Source organism: Phalaenopsis equestris, unplaced genomic scaffold, assembly GCF_001263595.1.
Source record: "Phalaenopsis equestris unplaced genomic scaffold, ASM126359v1 Scaffold000223, whole genome shotgun sequence".
Taxonomy (NCBI): Eukaryota; Viridiplantae; Streptophyta; class Magnoliopsida; order Asparagales; family Orchidaceae; genus Phalaenopsis; species Phalaenopsis equestris.
This window is the reverse complement of record NW_018164665.1, coordinates 1,696,144-1,711,727: the sequence shown is the minus strand read 5'-3', so window position 1 is coordinate 1,711,727 and position 15,584 is coordinate 1,696,144. Positions and strand designations below refer to the sequence as shown.

Genomic DNA, 15,584 nt, shown 5'->3' with positions numbered 1-15,584 from the left:
CTATAATGATGGAGTTCATGTGCTACATAGTGCAAGGCAATCTTACTAAAAAGTACATCAAGGCAATCTTAGTAAAAAGTATATGCTATGATCTTCTCATGGTTTATGAGGTCAAAAAGGAATATATCATTCACTATGACTATTTTCTTATGAAGATTAAACCAACAAAACATGCCTTTGAAAATGCATTTTCTAATATGAAAACCTTGAAGTCAAGAATATGAAGTATTGATTTATATTTCTTAAAAGAGATGGCCATCTTATATATGATAGAAATAGGTGCCTAAAAAAATTAGGACTTAAAAATTTGATGAAAATACTTTCAGTTGGTGTAAGCACTTTAACCCTATTAAATTTAGAGACTATTACGTTCATGTTCTATATTAGTGCATCTATATTACTTATGATTTCAATAAATTATTCCTAACATTAAAATTGTGCATAAAAATAGTGGAAGCTATGGTGGAAGCCTTGGCAAGGAACCATAGCACAACAATGGAAGCTATAGAGGTGAGATCGAAAGCCGGAGCTTATTGCATAATCCTCATTCATTTCAACAAGAAATATCCCAAAATCCCTCAAAATAATTTTTGATGTTGCACACATGCACGATACGAACTTCACAGGAATTTCGAAGGCCATCACAGAAATAATCGAAGGTCATTAGAGAAAAAGTTTCTCCAACTTTACCAAATTTCTCCATTACAAAAAAACCACAAAAAACAAATCTCGGTGAGACAGAAACCACATAAAAAGTTGAAGACCATCATAGAAAAATCGAAGGTCATTATAGAAAAAATTGAAGACCCTCACAAAAACTACATTTCTTCATTTTTCTCCAAAAAAAAATACTCCAAATTTCTCCATCATAGAAAAACCGCAAACAACAAAGCTCATTGAGAAAAAAGCCATAAACCATACAGAACAAAAACTTTAAAGTTAAATGATAGAGGGTACTAGAGGACGAAGAAAATCAAAGGTAGAAAAACCACTAGGCTCGACCGCTTATCACTCGAGTGAAACTGCATATATGAATAATATGGGCAACAAAGGAATTTCCTTTGAATGAAACCGCAAAACCTGGGTCTGAGACGACGGCTGCAAATGAGGTGTTCGTTTGATAAAACACACCCCCGCTGCGGAAAACAATCGCCTTCGGCAGCGTTTTCGTGCCATGCAGCAGCTAATCAACTGCCCCAAACGGACCCTTAAATGGAGCAATTAAAATTTCTAGGCTAAATTGGTCACTTCTTGATAGTCAAGAGACTATTTTAGATTTTTTCTCTTTTGCTTATAGTTGATAAACTTGTGCACTTAGATTAATGATTTTTTTGGTACCCAGTTGCTATACTGCATGCAGCCTTATCATTTTTTATTATTAATTAAGTCTCATATTGCTTGAACAGATTTTGTTTCTTTTCCCAAATAAAATTCATTCTTTTCTTTTTTTGAGGGCATTTACCTACATAGCACACAATTCTTATCTATTACATGTCTCACACCTAAACTTTTACATTTACACGCATTGCACTCAAGTTTTAATATCACATAAAAATAACACTTATTACTTTTAAAAGTAAAATACACCTTTTCATGCATAGGTTTAAAACATCAAAGTGCTATGTATATAAACATGAATGTTTAGGTTTGGATATGTAAATACATAATAATTGTTTGCTACGTATGTAAATTTCCTTTTCTTTTTTCCTTCTTGCTATGTGTTTGTGCTAACCTAAACGGGCAACTTGCTCATTTAAATCAGGTATATTACTTTGCGCCAAAACAAAGCTTGCAAAAACTAAACTTGCAGAATACTTTGCTGTTGGCACGTTAGCTGTTGGAGAGAATAGGTAAGTTGAGTGTTCTGTTCCACTTGTTTAATGTTTACAGCCTTTAGAGTTAAAATTTTTTTGCTCTACTTGATTTGATCCAGAATTTTTATCTTTACAGTTAGAACATTAAAGTATAGTGAAATTTAAAACCTACCACACGTCCTTATGGATTTACATATCCACATCTAAAATTTGATATTTACATTTACAACACCTTGGTTTTATTAAAACATACATGACACAGGCGCTACCGGCCCCCTAAATTAGGCGCTAAAACAATGCCCTCGAGGCACTAAAATACGCCCCAAATCGGAGCGCTTTGACGCTGCAGGATCGAAGTCCCACAAGACTTTGCAGGAGCGGGAACCTACGAGAATTCACGAAAGCAGGAGAATCCGCGCGAGAGCAGGGAGCCTGAGAACCTTCGCAGGGGAGCGGGATCACGAACATGCATGATCCTGATGGGCACCAACAGTGGAATTTGGATATTCTAGATTTTTTCAGGCTTCCCACTGTCTTCCATTGTGTAGAAGCTTCCTTTAGGAATCTATAAATTGCTGTTTTTGGGTATGAGGGGGTTAGATTGGAGTTGTGTTTGAGTTTAGCTTTAGATCTCCTTTATTGAGTTTCTTTCTCCTTTGTGGGCTGCATCCGAGGAAGTGGTGGTGCTCCGACTGTATCCCCTCCGCGGTGGTGATTGTATAGTCCCCTTTTATCCTTCCCAACCTATCTCTTTTACTCCCCTTAGCCGCCGACCATTTCAAGCTTCTCCTAACCACCACACAATCGCTGCCGACCGCCCACCCCTCTTGCTATCCCTTCAGCTCCACACCTTCCCTTCGCTATCACCTGCCTCCTGTGGCTGTTGTCACCTCTTGCAATCATTCCCATCCCTCTAGCCGACCTCCATCACCCATTATGATACATTTAGGAGTGTTGTTTGTGTCGTTTTATCTTGTGACTTGTTATTTCCGTTCGAATCATAATGTAATTTTATTTTGATGTTAATGAAAGTTGTTTTTGGTGCTTCTAATGTTACCCTTACTAGTTCCGGTATCAAGACATTTAGCTTTTAAAAAAATTAATAAAAGTGTTATTTTTGATGTGATGTTAAAGATTTCTGTGCTATGAATGTAAATATTAAAATTTAGTTGTTAGATATGCAATACATACAAATTGTGTGGTATGTATGTAAATACCCCTTTAGTTTAACTTGCACTTGAAAATATTGAAACCGTCAACAAGCTTGTAGCAAATATCACGGTTGGATGGATAATTTAAGGGTTTTACCTTATTTATATGCTGTATCACTTATGAGAATATTTTTTTTATGGGGAACAAGTACCCAACTTTCTAATTGATAATATAAAGGAAATGCATAATTGAGACCACCGTAAACATAACGAATTTAATTTCCTGCTCTTATGAAGTTCTAGGAATGATGGTTATGTCCAATCCAAGAAGTTGCTTCTGATGATAGATTAAAAAAACTCAGGGGACCTTTTACTGTTAAAATATATTATTAAAAGTGAGTACAAATTGGAATCAACCAAATATTCTGTGAGTTTAAGAACTATAAGAATATTCTTTAAAAGCCTGTATTTTGGGAACCTATCTTTTTAACTCGTTAAAATTATATGCTAGAGGATTTTTGCAAGATAAGGTTCTGCAATTATGTTTACTGTTTACTTTTGCCTTATTGCAAGATTAGTATATCCGATTAAATAATTCAAAGTTCATATCATAATAGTTGACTTCTTTTTGTTTACATTTATTTAATAGGCGCAGATTAAAAACAAAAAACCAACATGAAAGAAAGCATATAAGTTTAAAAATAGTGGAGGCATTTATTTACTCATTAAAAAAGCATAATCGGCCTTCTAAAAGGTTTACATCCATTGGTTCATCAAATATTAAATTATTAGTATTAATGAGCTAAAATAAAATATTTTGGATTGTTTTTTCTTAGTAAGGTACGAGATGATTAGTTAACCAAGCACCTTTTTTTCATCAACAAAACTGGAAGTGCACATTAATGAAATTGAAAGAGTGCTCATTAAATTTTATTAATATACCTATTTGCAGTTAAAATGAGAAAAAATATTGTGATCATGGGCTTACTCGTGCTTTATTTCCAAGTGCTTTTTGAAATTCATGTTGGTTATCTTTAAATGTGAAATTCTTTTTTTTAGTTTTAACATTAATCTTTTAGTGATAAATAAGGAACCAAAAGTGCTCTTATGGGAGTTAATATTGTGTAGAGTTCAAGTAAATTTGGACCAATTTAATTTAACTCAAACTTGATTAAAAATCAAAATTCACTCGAGTCATGCTAGCTTGACCAAAAATCAAATGATTTGGAGTTGACTCAAAATTATTTGTTTATTTATATAAAAAACCCTTGGATATACAAAAAATAATGTATTATTTAAATGTTTTACATTCTATAAACTAGATGGCATATCATATGTAAGCACAATTGAATTACGTTTTGTGTTAACTCGAACTATATTGGAGCAATTTAGGTTAAACATGGAAATTTACTATACAATAAGTTTGGTTTATTATTCAAGTTCAAAATATATGCGAAATTTGTTGAAGTAAATTAGAGTCAAGCTAAAATTTTGAGAAATTTTAAGTTGTGATTATTTTTAAGGGATCTTTTTTTGTTGAAAAAATGAAATAGACATTACGAAATTTTTTTCCAATAAGGTGTGGGATCAATGGAAATTTAATATTTAACGATTTCTTTCTGCTGTCATTATGCGCTTGAGATGTTATAGAGAAAGAGGTGAAATGTAATAAAATCTAATTACATTGAACACTTATATCACCAAAATATTGAAGTAGATATTACTTAAATTTGTGTCAGACTGAATTTAAATTTTTGATTTCAAGTTGAGGCAGGCTTGCCTGAACTCTACTTATATCACCCCTAAATATTGATGATGAGGCGCACATTTATTGAAGTAAATTGACTTTTAGTTGAGGTTGGCTTGACTGAAGTCTACTTATATGACCTCTAAAAGATGCTAATAAGGAACACATTTATCAATTAAAATATTATTGTTGCGGACCTAGGATTAATTACCGGTGGCGATGAAATACTGCCTATATTCATTTGGGTCCACATAGCCAGACATTTAACACCACTGTGCCCATTTTAATACCTTGTACACATATTTTCTTATTAAAATTACCTATTTTAGTGATTAAATATCAGCAGCGTGCATCAATATACTTCAAAATTTTATTTTGTTCATTGTTGTAACCATCTTATTAGTGCATCATCAATTTTCGTTTATGCATACCTGACAACTTAGGTCTGTTTTATAAAAGCTTGTTTTTGAAAGTTGCCATACAAAACATTTTAAAACTATCATTTCACATTCTTGCTTAGCTTTATCACTTGCTTTTGATTATTTGAATATGTTGAAATTCTTGCATTTCTGTTGGATTACCAATATGCTAAATAGATCTGAACGTCAATTTTTTAATTGCAATTACTAAAGTTGACTATGGTGTTATGTATTAATTACCATTATTTATTTCTATGTTCCATGTCTTTTAAGGCAAGATACTGTAAACTAAAATAGATGATGAAGGTTGTGTCCATAGCTCAGTTTAGGTTTACCAAGTCTTGTAGTACAATTGTATTTACAATTAAAAAAAAGCAATTTTCATCTGCCATTTTGTTGATCCGTACTTGCTGTATCAGAATGCTGGGAAAAAATTATGGCGAAGCTCGGAAAATTTTAAAGTGTTATCGAGCACTAGTTAGAGGGATTCTTGAACATGATGAGGTATGTTGTCGGTAGAATAAAACTTCACTGGAAGATTTAGATACGGAACACTTAATTCTTATGTATTTACAGATCTAACGCCTAAGCTTTAATTTTTACATATATATATATGCCACCTTGCCTATGCATGAAAAGATGTATTTCACTTTTTAAAAGTTAAAATAATAGTATTTTGATGCGATAAGAAAGATTTGAGTGGTATAAATGTAAAAAGTTAAGTTTAGGTGTCAGATATGTAAATACATAGGAATTGGGTGGAATGTATGTAAATGCCCACTCCATTTTTGGAATATTTACACACATACCAATCAATTCTATGTATTTTCCTATCTAACACCTAAACTTCAATTTTTACATATATGTCACCTTATCTATGCATGAAAATATGTATTTTAACTTTTTAAATGTTAAAATATTGATATTTTTTATGTGATATGAAAGATTTGGGCGGTACAAATGTAAAAAGCAAAATTTAGATGCTAGATATAGAAATACAAAGATATCAGGTGTTATGTACGCATGTGTTCACAAACTAATTTTGTGTTTTATTTTGGAATTTATCCAGGGTTTGTTTTCCTGTTGCTTTTGACATGGCTAAAACTCATGTGATTATTTTTTATTTGCATCTTCGTCCGCCAGTAATAAACAATAGTTTATCCATGTATTTGTCTTGGGGCTTTTTCTTCGGCCAACTAAGAAAATTATAATCAATGTTCCAGTTCACACAGCTTGCCGTATGCATCACCAAGGTTTAGACAATGCACTCTTAATTCTTTAAAGAGATAGTATATTTTGATGTCTCTTGGCAAGCCCTCTTTTCCAAACAGTTGGTACAATCATTCCACTACATAAAATGTGGGCGATGCTTAGCTCTGTTTAGATGAATGAAGACTCTAATTTTATCTTTTAAACTCTCAGTAGTGTTTCTGCCTCCACAAATCCATTGAATGAATGCTTGAGCTTCCTTCAATTCAGAAACCGGGTGATATGAGTTAACCAAATCACAATAGAGTTGCAAATATTATTGTTGAAATTCGAAAAGGTTACAACAAAGATTCTTCAAAATAGAAAATAAACAACAACAAAAACGAATAACATCCTTGAGTGAGGATGCAAGTCGTGGGTGACGGCTGGATGCAGGAGGGTGCAGGTTGGAGGTTGCGGGTCAGCCATGAGGTGGGAAAAGGGGCTGGGACAGCAGCTCGAAGATGGGGAGAGGGCGAAGGCTGGAACAAAAAGGTTGAAGAGGGTCTGACGGTTGTTGGTTGGGGTCGTGGGATGGATTCCAGGCAGCAAATAGGGGCGTGGGATGGATTCCAGGCAGCAGGTTCGGCGTGGGATGGGAACTACGGCGCAATAGTAAGGTGGACAAGGGGGGTGCACTCGTTGGTGGACAACAAATAGTTAAGGGGAATAGGTAAAGGATAACTATCCACGCGAGAGCGAGTTACAACCGTAGCACTCCTTGAACCCTTAGAGAAGATCATCACATTAGACCAGTTACAATCGGAGCACATTTCACCTTCGGATACAGCCCTAGAGGGAAAAAGCCAGCGGCGACAAACTGGACAAAATTCTAAAACACAAAACTGAACCTTAAAACCAAATAACAACATATGTATAATAAACTAAAGATCACTAGGGGGGAGGCTGCAAACCTCCAACCCAAATTAGGGCCGGCCGGTTCAACCTCCCTACTTAACCAACAACCCCTTGCTAAACCCAAAGCATGGTTCAACCCTAGCCGTCTCACGCCAGTCTCCCGGGGTTAGGGGGGAGCTTTGAATTCATTCATTGAGGCTTCTGGTTCTTCACCTGCAATCCTAGATTGAGAGGCAAAGCTGTGGTACTATTCTTGGGAGCGATGTGAGCGCATGTTATTGTGGTTTTGTTTTTGGAAGCATGAGTTGGAAGGAGGACCGAGCCTTTATGCGTGAATAGGAAGAAGAATGAGAAGGAGAGGAAGGATTTAGGTGAAGGTGCAATCGTGTGAAGCTGAAGAAATTTCCCGGGCGGTCAAGCCGAGTAGGTTTGTGCTAGCCGTGCCCTAAGCAAACAAAGAAAGGAGGAAGTTCGTGAATGAGGGATTGAAGTTTAATCCGTGAGTAGAGTTCATAGTTTAATTATATAAATTATTTCATCAAATTAATTAAATATTATTAATTTATATTAAATTCTATAAAATAATATTAGTGATTATAAATTTTCAAGTAGTTGAATTGAGATTAAGGGAGATCGAGATCATTGTTAATGCAAAAGAAGATGAGATAAGGAGGTGAAGCTTGAGTTTACTTTTATTAAATTTATTAAAAAAAATATTTTATTAATATTTAATTATGATGAAAATATAGATCATGAATTATAGGCAAAACAAGTTAAAGAATTTTGAAGGGGTTATTTTATAAGGTGAAATCAATGTGAATACCACTATTAAGTTATATTAGTCTATTTGTATTTCTTCTAGATTAGTCGTATTAATTGTTATTGATGAATTGGTTAATGCATTTATGATTTCTCTATTCTTAAATTTTATCGATCATTTTGATATGAATGCTTATAGTATCTCATTATGAAAAGTTTTAGTCATTGTAGTATTAAATATTACATATTGAATAACATGAAAATGTGAATGTTATGGACTATATAGAATGATTGTTTGTGCATGATTAGTTATGATGAAGTTCATTCTTTTATGGTACTAGAGGGGGAATATTAAAATACTCGCACGTAAATAAAAAGAATATTGATATTGATGTGTTTTCATTGGTACAAGTTTTAGAAGGTGCTCCTGTGACAATTGTATACAAATTAAAAATATATTAATATGTAAATGATACAATGACACAATTAATGTTTATAATCACCTTAAATGACCATAATAAATAATACAAATCATCATATGCTTTATATTGACTTACATAATTGACATGCATATTAATTTTTTTTTTCATTGTGTTACTAGAGTTTAAGAGCATGAGTACTTACTGGCTAAGACTAGCTCACTGTTGTTTTAAACTAATATTTCAGATTTAATTATTTGATTATGAGATGAAAAATATAAAAGAAAATATTTATAAAAGATGTAGACAATCATAAATGAGTTAAATTTGATTGTATTAATTTAATTTATTTTTTGTAGTGACACTTTATTTATTAAATGTTAGTTTTAGAATATGAATGCTGAAAAATTTAATTTTCACCATTCGACCGTCCGTACCTGTGTTAATTCCAAGTCCTGGGCTGAGTTGAGCTCCGGTTGTATCCAAGGGTTTTGAGCCATGTTCTGGTTGTATTTTGTTTCTGAGGTGGTGTGTATCCACTTCTACGCTTTCCTACTTCCTTCTACATAGTTCTCCCATTGCTCTCGTTGCTGCTACCAAGAAAACAACCAAGTTGTTTTACTCAGCCTCGTTGCCTTCCCGCCATTGTACCCCTTCTAGCGTGCCACCGCCTCTCAGGATCACCCTTCCATCGCCGCCTTCGCCACTCGCCGACTTCCCTTTGCTGTCATCACCTTCCACCACCTTTCAACTTGCCATCTGACCACCTCCGCCCCAGAGGTCCAAACCCCTACCCAACAACATCTTCACCCTAGTTCTAGTGTTGCGTGTTGTTTTGTTGTAATATTTAGATTTCCGCATTGTTTTGTTATAATTTTCAATTTGAATTCATTAATAATATTTGCTTTCCGTTCAATATTTGTTAAATCTTTTTATCAGCTACACATGAAACCTTGGCTTACATGTTACTTGATTTCAAGCTCTTATTCGCTTTATAAAGACTAATGACTTGTTTGGGACCTTGTTTAAGCTCTCATCTACTTTCACTTTGGGCTTTTACCTACTTATTAGTGAATTCAAACTTAAAAATTTAATTCAAAAGGCTTGATCATCCCTGAACCCTTATGGTTTGTTTGGGACCATTTTTGTTTTTGTTTTTAAGAAAATATTTGTTTGAAGCATTTCTTAATTGTTTTTATTTTTTATTTTTATAAACAAATCAAATTTTTTTTTTAAAAAATACTAAAAATAAGATGTTTTGAGTGTTTTTAAAAATAACTAAAACAAAAAAAAATTTATTTTAAAGTAAAACATAAGAAAAATATATATATAAGTAGAAAACAAAAACAAAAGTGATCCCAAACAGCGCTATGCATTAATCCTTAATAAATTCACTTCTATTGATTACCCAATTTACTTCACTTGTAACATCACAAATCAGAATTCTTTGATGACTCTATGCTTTCTTTGTGATACCAGAACTACTAGGTAATTCAACGGAAAACACAAAACAAACTTTTATTAATGTAGAGAGAGAGTTACAACATAACACAACAGAAAATAACAACACAGAACATACGCGACACAAGCAAACACCTCTGTGGTGTATTTCAAGGGCTGTGAAGGTTGGCGAGATGGATCTAGCGGCTTGGGACAGTAGAGTTGAATGCAGGAGAGGGGTTGGTAGGGGTTGGAAGGTGAATTGGAGGGGGCGTCTGGAAGGTCTGTTGGGCGGCTGGGAGGTAGGTTGCAGGTGGAGTGGCAAGCTGGGAAGGTGGGACAACAACTAGGGAGACTCGCTGACACTTTAGGAGGTGGAAAGCGAGCGGGGAAGTGCAGACAACAATGGGAAAGGCCGTAGAAGTGCGGCTAGTGAGGGAAAACAGTGGCCAGAGGAGTTGGTAGCAAACCGACAGCTAGGATGAGTGGCGGAGAAGTGTTAGAAAAGGTAAAATGGGAAGATATATCACCACCTTGAAGTTGTATCAGCTGGAGCACTACCACCTCCTCAGATACAACCCTATAAAAGAAAACAGGCGTCCGTGCAGAAAATCTGAAAGCATTCTGATACGATTCGACTACAAAATTGGCACATTTTTTCAAAAAAATTAGAGAAAACACATTATTTCTTCAATAAATCAAACAACTTGACAAGAAAATAAAGATAAACTCCTCTCTCTCAATTCCTTCAATTCAAAAGGTAGGAAATCTCTCCCAAAACCTAAACTTAAAGACTCACGACTCAATCTCATACCTAAACTTAACCCTAAACATAATAAATCTATTTATACCCAATAATAATAACAATAATAGAAAACTAAATTGCTATTAGGAATACAAAAGGTAAACTTGCCTTTATAGTAGGCATAGCGTAAGATAAACATAGCAAAAGCTGTCTCCCACGCACAGAGGACAACAATTTATAGACTCCTACTGGACAAATGAAATTTCTACACAAAAGGAAGGGTTGGGAAGGCAAAAAGAAATTTTTTTAGCGCATCAAAATTTAAATTCAAGTCTCTAACTTTGGCTGTTACAAAGAAATTCCAAATTAACATTTTATTATATAACGCAGTTGCTTTTTTTTTTATTTCATTGTCTTAACGATTCTTAATAATGCAGATTTTGATTGATCAGCCCATCGGTTTGATGCAATATCCAGGAGTGGCCAAAGGGCTTTACGTTGCATCCTCATCAGGTTTTTTTTCCCTCGCCAGTCACTTTCTTTCTTCCTGTCATTGTTCATCTCTCATTTCTAAAGAAGTTAAGATGCAAATTAATAAAGGGAAGTTTACATACGTAGCACATAAGTCTTATGTATTTACATGTCTCACTCCTGAATTTTCATATTTACATGCATAGCACTTTGGTGTTTTAAATATATGCATGAAAATATGCATGAAATATGCATGAAAATGTGTATTTCACTTTTAAAAAATAATAATAGTGTTATTTTTGATGTGATATCGGAAATTTGAGCGCTGTGTGTAAATATAAAAGTTTAGGTGTGATATATGTAAATAGATAAGAATTGTGTGCTAAGTACGCAAATGCTCCATTAATAAAATGACCATAAAGCTCGTGTCTTCTTAGAAAATTCACCACTCTTACTGTCTCTATAAGAAAAATATTATTTTAATACATATTTTATCATTATTTGATTTCTTGTCCCTTTGAACGTTTGTTTTTGCTTGTTTTTTGATACTTGTGGAAGAGCGATCTTTATTTTTTCCATGATTTATGTGCCTTTTTTAGGGAAACCAGCTTTGAGCAATGTCCAAGTACTTGAGAAAGATGCGCTGCAAAATCAAACATTGGTGCATGTATGCTTCCTAATCGTTTCTTTTGTTATCGTTGATCTCATTGCTAGCCATAATCTTCTGCTTATTCTTATAATAAAATGCATCTAGTTAAGATATATTTTTTTAAATTATTATGTTAAGATAAGTTTAGTTGATTATGAATTTCCTTTCTTAATTTTTGTATGAATGTATTTTTGTGTGACATTTTACCTTCTTAAATAATGTGATTTTTTGGGGGGGCATTTACATACATTCCACACAGCTATGTATTTACATTTCTAACACCTAAACATCCATCATATTTACAAGCAAACAATAACAACAACAAGCCTTTATCCTACTATGCGGGGTCCGCTAAATGTCCTTTTTCACCATTGTGTCCTATTGAGTGTCATGTTTTATTTAATTCTATTAAATTAAGATCATTTTTTATGCAACACGCTTAAATGTTTTTAAGTCCTTTTCTACCTTTCTTAACATAAGTCGAATTTAAAACATCTACCCTCCTGACTGGTTCATTAGATGGTCAACGTTTAATGTGACCAAACATTCATTATTTTTACAAGGATACCACTAAAGTATTTAATTTCACTTAAAAAAATACCACTATTGCCATCTTTTTATAAGTGAAATACACATTTTCATGCATAATTTATGACACTAAAGTGTTACAATTGTAAGTATCAAACTTTGAGTGTTAGATATGTAAACACATGAGAATTGTTAACTAACTTTTTAACTATGTTAGGAAGGTACAAACCAAATCTCGTATTCTTGAATAACTATGTAACAAAATATGTACAAAAAAATCCCATAAACAGAAGACCCTACCAGTTCAAGTCGTTTGGAAGTAATCAATTTACAAGAACACCTCTTACTCGTTTCTCTCTTCTCCTATGATCTTAAGAAGACACCAACAACTCTATCTTCTCGCAGCCGCACCTTTATCTCAAGAAGACAACTGCTCCTCCATCTAAACTCTGGACCTTTTCTCGAGCCTTCCAAGCCATTTGGATTTCTCCTTATCTGGTTCAACCTAGTTGAAACTAAACTAGTTCTAATGGTATCAGGCATCCTTGAAGTTTTTCTCATCATCTTTACTATTCTATCACAGTTTTTGATTTTTTTTGTTCAGCGCCTCCCACCAAAAATCTTGGAATTCTTGTTTTGCTGATATTCTTTTTCCTTTCAAGAACCTGTTCAAAACAATCTTTCATCATTTTTTTTAATATAAAAGTATGGATACTCAATCTCAAACAACAACATTAACTCATCTCAAACTTTTTCGGTTCCAACAATCTCTCTTGTTGAAAGTTCCTGCCGAATAGTATCAATTCCTTAGCTTCACATTCCCTTATAGTAGTATACATTTACGTGTGCGTGTGTCAATCTGTTTATTGTTATCTTTGATGAGCCATTTTATAATGCTCAGTCACTCTGCTTATTTCAGCTTGTGATTTTGCTCCTATAATCGCTGATTTCTAAATCACGTAGTATTTAGCTGTATTAAGTGACGGGCTACTCTGTCATTTGCACTTCTTCTTGTTATTTTTTAACTTTCTTTTTCTTTTTAACTGGTGCATGGTTTTTTTGATCAATGGTAAATTCTATATTCTATTTTGATGCCATACTACATTCTAATTTTTCTGACAAATAATTGGCTGTATAACTTTCATTTATTATTTTCCAACTCTCTATTTTAGCCTGATTTTTAATAGGTCGAGATTCATTCTGGGCGACCACATCAAATTCGTATTCATCTTGCTTTCATAGGACATCCACTTGTAGGCAAGTTTCTAGTCTTGATTTTAAAGTGAATTAATCAATTCAATACAGGTATTGTTCATTTTGACACTTACACTGATGTTTTTGTGTTTTTCTTAAGTTCTTTTTTGCTAGATTTGTTTGATCCCTTTTTAACTCAACTTTCTTCCTCTTTTCAAGCTTTTACTCAAAAAAGTAATCTATTTTGGAAAAATAATAGTGGTGGTCAAAGCATTAATTGAAAATTACATTTTATGTATTTAATTTGTAGATTCAATTAATTTTGAAGAATTAGAAAGGGAAATTGTTGATATTAAAGGTGATATAGGTAAAATCTGCACTCGATTATTTTATGAAATGTAATTGACGCAAGCGCTAAAAAGAGCCTTGGCATGGGCGCTGAAAGCACCCTTGAAGTGGGGTGCTTAAGACACACCAACAACTGAATTGGCTAGCCAGAAAAAACCGCAAACCTGACCCGGGAAGGAGTGGGAAGGCAGGATCACGAACCGAATTACGGTCTCTAGAGTAGGCGGGACTATCACCCTTCCTTTGGTGCTATTCTCCATATAGGAAGATTTAATGGCTATTTTTCTAGATTCTTCTTGCCTTCTTACCCCTTTCTTTTATGTGGGAGTTTCTTTTTTTATTTATTTCTTATCTTTCTCCAATAGGAGTCTATTAATTGTTGTTTTCTGTTTGTAAGGGGCAGCTTTTCGCTATGTTCGCTTTCAAATTTTCTGTTTGGAGTCCTCTTCCCTCTTGCTAGGACTATATCTTACGATAGGTAGTTCTCCGGCTGTATCCTGCTTCGAGGTGGTGTTGTATTCTTCCAATCTCTTCCTATCTTCTCCCTGACCCTTTCACCTACCTCTTCCCAAGTCGCCGACCATGCCCATCTCCCTCCACAGCTCTGCAACACCTACTACCACCACAACTTGTTGTCCAACCACCTAGTCCCCTCATTCCTGCACCCGTACTCCTACCTTTCCCCCCAAAACCAGGTAGGTTGCCCAACTCTCCAAGTCATTTATCGACATCCTGCCATCCCTTACCTGCAAAAACCCTTGACGTCCAGCTCGCTTACAATCCACCAAACCTCATTCCAACCTACCAAATAGCCACTTGTTCTTCCCCATCTTTTCCTACCACCTCGTTGACACCACCACCACCTTCGGATCCCTTCCTACAACCCTAACTAGGGATTATTCTAGTATTGTATTTCCTTTTTTGTGAGTCATGTTGTATCCCTAATCTGTTGACCTCATTTTTCGTGAGGTCTAGTATTTCTCGCGGGAGTTAGGATCTAGCCTTAGGGGTCTTTCTGCGACTATCTTAGAACCTTAGAAGTGGGACCCGCCTCATTTTAGTTCGACCTACTTCCGTCCTCTTTTGGAGCTTCACGTGTGTGATATCGACTTCTAGCACTTAGAAGGATGAAACCGACATGAGGAAGCCCAAAATGGATTCCTATAAATAAACCCTTTCTGAGCCTTAGGGTGACTTTCTGCACAATTCGTACTCCCGCGAGCACAAGCTTCGCAATTCGTGGAGTCGACGTATCCGATAGCCGCAATTCGCATTGCCTGCATTGTTACTTGTCGAATGCTCAATTAAACCTTTTGGGACGATCGATTGCGGGTCGAGATTTTGTGAAATTTGAATTTCGACGCGTTTTTGACCCGATTGTCGACGACGTCGTCCGAGCGACCCCGGATGACGAAACAGACTGCGCCAACGCTTCCGGAACGTCGATTTTGCCCGGGGAGGATACCCATTTTGTCGCGTTGTCGCGCGAGAGTAAATTGTGTTTTAATTAATTAATATATATATATATATATATGTTAATTAACCCCTTTCCTCTTTAATCCCTAACACTCCCCTGCGCTCGAGCTCCGTCTCCCGCAACTCCCCCGTTCGCGTGTCTGGCCCTTTCCCTTTCTCGGTCTCGAGCCGTGCGAGCTCTTCTTCCTCCACGCGAGGGAAGAGTTGACCTCGTCCGTCCTTCCCTGACTTTCTTCGAAATGACATTTTTCTTCTCCCCTTCCCGATGCTTCCCTCGCTGCCACTGGCTTCGTCGCTCGGTCCCAGAGACTTTGGGGG

General features: G+C 35.1%; 1 protein-coding gene across 3 annotated transcripts in view; it reads left to right on the top strand.

Moving 5' to 3' along the window:
- The window catches only part of LOC110023197 (RNA pseudouridine synthase 5), a 45,462-nt gene that overhangs the window by 12,339 nt on the left and 17,539 nt on the right, over positions 1-15,584 (top strand). For 2 of the 3 annotated variants that reach the window (XM_020722487.1, XM_020722488.1), the window contains exons 7-11: positions 1,763-1,850; positions 5,551-5,635; positions 11,038-11,113; positions 11,671-11,738; positions 13,436-13,505. In XM_020722487.1, the coding sequence (XP_020578146.1) occupies positions 1,763-1,850; positions 5,551-5,635; positions 11,038-11,113; positions 11,671-11,738; positions 13,436-13,505 (387 nt within the window). The remainder of the gene's footprint in view (positions 1-1,762; positions 1,851-5,550; positions 5,636-11,037; positions 11,114-11,670; positions 11,739-13,435; positions 13,506-15,584) is intronic. The other variant, XM_020722489.1, reaches the window with a different exon arrangement.